Raw genomic sequence first — 5,000 nt, 5'->3', positions numbered from 1 at the left:
GTGGTGGGAAAGGAACGAGCAGGGAAGCGCGAGGCACCTTTTGTTTAGTACTGTTATCATCACTATTATTATTATTATTATTATTGTTATCATCATAATCATTATTATTATTATTATTGATATTATTGTTGTTGTTGTTGATGTTGTTATTATTATTATTATTATTATTATTATTATTATTATTATTATTGTCATTGTTATAATTTGCATCGTTATTATTATTGTCATTATTATTAACATTATTGTTGTCCTCCTCCTCATCATCAAAATCAACATCATCACCATTATTATTATTATTATTATTATTATTATTATTATTATTATTATTATATCGTTACTATCATCATTATCATTATTATTAGTATTATTGTCATTGTCATTAACATCATTCCCATTGTTATTTTTGATGCTGTTGTTACCTTTCTTGTTATCATTATTGTTATTTGATTATGGTGTTATTATCATCATTTCTCTTCTTGCTTTGTTTATCGGCCATGTTGCTGTTCATTTTAGTTATTTATTGGTGGTTCTAAGTAATTATTTGTAAGTGGTTAGTAGCAGGTTCTAAGTGGGTCATTAATTGAGGGAGTGACTGGTAGCTGGTCCTATTGGGTCATTAATTAAGGTTGTTTGTGGGCGTTTCTTGTAGCGGTTCACTGTCGTCTAATGTGTTTCACTCTCCTGGTTCGTCACTTTGTTGTGATCATTATTATTTATTGCTATTATCTCTTCTCTCTCTTCCTCCTTCTCCTCCCCTCCCTTATTCCCTTCTTTCTTCTCTTCATCCTCTCCCTCCTCCTCCTCTTCCTCCTCCTCTCCCTCCTTCCGTTCATTCTCCTCTTCCTCCCCCTTCCTCCTCCCCACTCACCCTTCCTCCTCCTCCTCCTCCTCCTCCCCTCCCTCCTTCCCTTAACCCCCCCTCCCTACCCCCCCCTTCTTCTCCTCCTCAAAACTCATAAAGAAAAACAAATTCTTTGAGTTCTCAACCAATGACTGTTTCGTCTCCTTGCTTCGAAACTGCTGCCAGACGCTTCATCAGAAAGTCCCCCTCACAGATTAAGGAAAATAAATAATACAAATAACTACATATAAAAAGAAAAAGAAAAAAGAAAAAAAGATAAACAAAGGAACTGAAGCCCTCACGAAGACCACATACGAGAGCGATCGAGGCAACAACATGACTCGGGTTCTTGGGATCGATAGAGCATGTTGGTGCACGTGTGGTTTGTTTACACATCGCCATGTTGCGCTTCTCGCTTCACAGGTGGATACACAGTGTTGGAGCGCGCGTGTGAGCTCCCATGTGGACTTCTATGTGTTAATAAGGACGCTGTGAGGATTTACAAGTGCGAGGCGTAAAGATAAGATTTGATAAGAGATGGAAACTGGGAAGCTGTGTCTTTGTCCTCTTCGCTTCTCTCTGTTCCTGTTCTTTCTTTTCTCTTTTTCCATTTTTTCTTTCCTGTCTCGTTTTCGCTCTCATCTCCCTCCTCCTCCTCCCCTTCTCACTCCTTCTCCTCCTCTTCCTCTTTTCCCCTTCTTTTCCTCCCTATTCGCCCCTTCTTCCCCTCCTCCTCCTCCTCTTCCTCCTCTTCTTCTTCCTCTTCCTCTTCCTCTTCCTCTTCCTCCTCCTCCTCCTCCTCCTCCTCCTCCTCCTCCTCCTCCTCCTCCTCCTCCTCCTCCTCCTCCTCCTCCTCCTCCTCCTCCTCCTCCTCCTCCTCCTCCTCTTCCTCTTCCTCCTCCTCTTCCTCCTCCTCCTTCTCCTCCTCTTCCTCCCCTCCTCTTCCTTCCCCTTCTTCTCCTTCCCCTCCTTCCCTCCTCTTCCTCCTTTCCCCTTCTCTTCCTCCCTATTCGCCCCTCCTCCTCTTCCTCCTCCTCCTCCTCCTCCTCCTCCTCCTCCTCCTCGTCCTCCTCCTCCTCCTCCTCCACCTCCTCCTCCTCCTCCTCCTCCTTCTCCTCCTCTTCCTCCCCTCATCTCCCTCCTCCTCCTCCTCCTCATTCCTCCTCCTCTTCCTTTTCCTCCTCCTCCTATTATCGTATTCCGGGTCCCATCCTGCCTTTCCTGGGACGTCAGGAAGATCGTCCTAAGTGAAATACTCACAAATAAACTTAAAAGACCTGTTGTTTATTTATGAAATGTTTTTTTTTCCTTCTCTCTCTCACTCTTACTTATTTTCTCTCTCTCTGCTTCTCCTTCTCTGTGATTCCGTTATCGTAATGGATGATAACAGAATAAAGGGCTTTTGTGTTGCTTTGTGGAGCATGTATTTTATTTATTTATCTTCTCTTCCTTCTTTCATCTTCTTCCTCTTCCTCTCGTCTGTGTTCATGTTCAGTTCTTTTATATTCTTTATCTTATCCTTATCATTCTTCGTCTACTTCTTCTTCTTCTTCCTCGTCTTCATCATAGCCATTTGCTTCACTAAATCTATTCTTTATATCTTTCTCCATGTCCACATATACAGAGAGAGTGTGTGTAGATAAAGGCACAGACATAGATATGAATATAAGTGTGTGTGTGTGTGTGTGTGTGTGTGTGTGTGTGTGTGTGTGTGTGTGTGTGTGTGTGTGTGTGTGTGTGTGTGTGTGTGGACTGACACACAGGTAAATAGATAGATAGATAGATAAATGGATGAGATATATGGATAGATAGATAGATAGATCATAGACAGCAGTGTGTGTGTGTGTGAGTTTACGCGTAAGCATCCCTCACGCCCGCTGCGCACAAGACACAAAACTCTTTCTGCTCGCCTCAAATTTTCCACGAAAGCAAAATTCCCTTCCTCCCGCTCGACGTCAGACGGCCAAGCACAAGCACTCGCAAGCACTTTAGGTCCCCGCCTGCCGTCCGTTCCCACACCCGGGGAGTTGCAGCCTTTTCACAGCGTCTGAATTCCTTAAGGATGAGTGAAGGAAGGAAGTGGAGGGTCGGCTGCCTAAGGGTGGGTGGGGGAGGGAAGGAGGGCGGAGGGGGAGAGAGAAGGAGGGGAGGAGGGGAGGGGGGTGGAGGGATACACACACACACACACAGATATATGTGTGTGTGTGTGTGTGTGTGTGTGTGTGCGTGTGTGTAGACATATATACATATACTTGTGTGTGCGAGGGGGAGGCAGGTAGGGAGAGGAGAAGGGGAAGACTGATGATGATGGAGATAGTGATGAGGCGAAGATGTACTTGGCATTTTGGACGATATCGGTGATGATGATCATGATGATTACATTGACAGGATGAGGAATTGAGTTGAGATGATGAGTTGAAGGTTAATGAAATATGGCGATGTCATTCGGTTTAATTGTGATAACATAAATTAAGATAATAATAATAGTAGTGACGATAATAAAAGTAATAATGGCAATGATAATAATGATGATGGTGATGAGGATGAAAATGATAGTAATAATAATGATGATAATGATAATAATAATAACAATGGTGATGATGATAATAGTAATAGTAATAATGATGATAATAATAATAAAGACTATGATTATGATTATGATAATAATGATAACAATGATAATTATAATAATAATGATAATAATAGTAATAATAAAAGTAGTAATAGTAATGATAATAATAATAAAATAATAATAGTAATGATAATAAGAATGGATAAAGTAGACAGCAATAGTGGTAATAGTGATAATAAACGAAAATGTGATCACGAAAATCCAAACCGTCTTTTCTTTTCTCTCTTATTGTAAAGAGAGGAATAGGCAAAGACGAAGAAAGGACAACGAAAGGAAAATAGAAGAAGGAAAAGGAGGAAAGATAGGATGATAAAGACGCAGGAGGAACGGTGTGAAAAGGAGATGAGGAGAGAGATAAAGTGGAAGTGAAGATAATAGGATAAACAAGGAAAAGAAAGACTGAGGATGAGAAGGAGACTGGAAGAGGATGGAGGATGGAGAGGAAGAGAAGGGAGAAAAAGAAAAAAAGAAAGGAACATAAAAAGCAAAAAGAAAAGTGAATAGGAAATGAAGAAAGAGGAAGAAGAAGAAAATGAAGATAAGAGAGGAAGAGGGAGAGGGGGAGAGCATGGCCTTGGTGAAGTCCCACTCGCTCTGCGGGGACGGCCGAGGTCAGCGGCCACTCTTGGGACACACACGTATGTGTGCGTGTGTGTGTATGTATATATATATATGTATATATATAGATACACACACACACACACACACACATACACACACACACACACACACACACACACACACACACACACACACACACACACACACACACACACACACACACACACACACACACACACACATCTATACATACATACATACATACATATATATACACATTTATATATATGTATATATATATACATAGACAAAAGGAGGGTGGTGAAGGCAAAGAGCAAAGTGACAATAACAGAGAAACAGAGAACAGATATACTGTGTGTACAAAGACGTAATGAAATTGAAAACTCTTTCCTCTAAGTCTCTCATGAAAGTGCAAACAAACTGTGCCGATTTGGAACGAATCTCATCCAACACAGAAGGTGAAGATCCGCGAAGATCCGCACTCATGCCGGCAAGAAAGGACACTTGTAGCTTATTTTATCAATATCAAATGCGTACAATTTAAGATAATACTATTATATACGTAATAAAGGTAAATTATTAACGGACAAATCCAAGCAAAAGAGGCAAGTGATAAGGGGAAAAGATGAAAAAAATATCAAACAAAAGTATAAATGGGAAAAGAGAGATAGGAGAGAAGAGAGGTGCATAAGCGTGCGAAGAGGAGCAGAGAGAAGACGGTGGAGACAAGTAAAGATGGAGAAAAAACGCACACGCATAACGAGTAGAGGAAATACACAATAGAAATGAAGAAACGGGGAAACGGTTGTCGCAATAACAACCGTCTAAAAGGAACTTGTCAACGAGGTTACTCGTAACTGCCGCTTTTGTTGCAAACGAATCAGATCATTGCACAAATCCCGTATCTCTCTCTCTATCTCGCTCTTTCTCGCTCTCTCTCACTCT

General features: G+C 41.1%; 1 protein-coding gene across 1 annotated transcript in view; it reads left to right on the top strand.

Moving 5' to 3' along the window:
- LOC125044961 (5'-nucleotidase-like) overlaps positions 1-3,925 on the top strand; it is a 10,923-nt gene extending 6,998 nt beyond the window's left edge. Inside the window, exon 3 of the mRNA XM_047641936.1 lies at positions 3,710-3,925. Coding sequence (XP_047497892.1) covers positions 3,710-3,754 — 45 coding nt within the window. The 3' untranslated portion in view covers positions 3,755-3,925. The remainder of the gene's footprint in view (positions 1-3,709) is intronic.
- The last annotated feature ends 1,075 nt before the right edge of the window (positions 3,926-5,000 follow it).

The sequence above is a fragment of the Penaeus chinensis genome, chromosome 36, assembly GCF_019202785.1.
Source record: "Penaeus chinensis breed Huanghai No. 1 chromosome 36, ASM1920278v2, whole genome shotgun sequence".
Classification (NCBI taxonomy): Eukaryota; Metazoa; Arthropoda; class Malacostraca; order Decapoda; family Penaeidae; genus Penaeus; species Penaeus chinensis.
The sequence above is the reverse complement of the archived record's forward strand: the minus strand, read 5'-3'. Positions and strand labels throughout refer to the sequence as shown.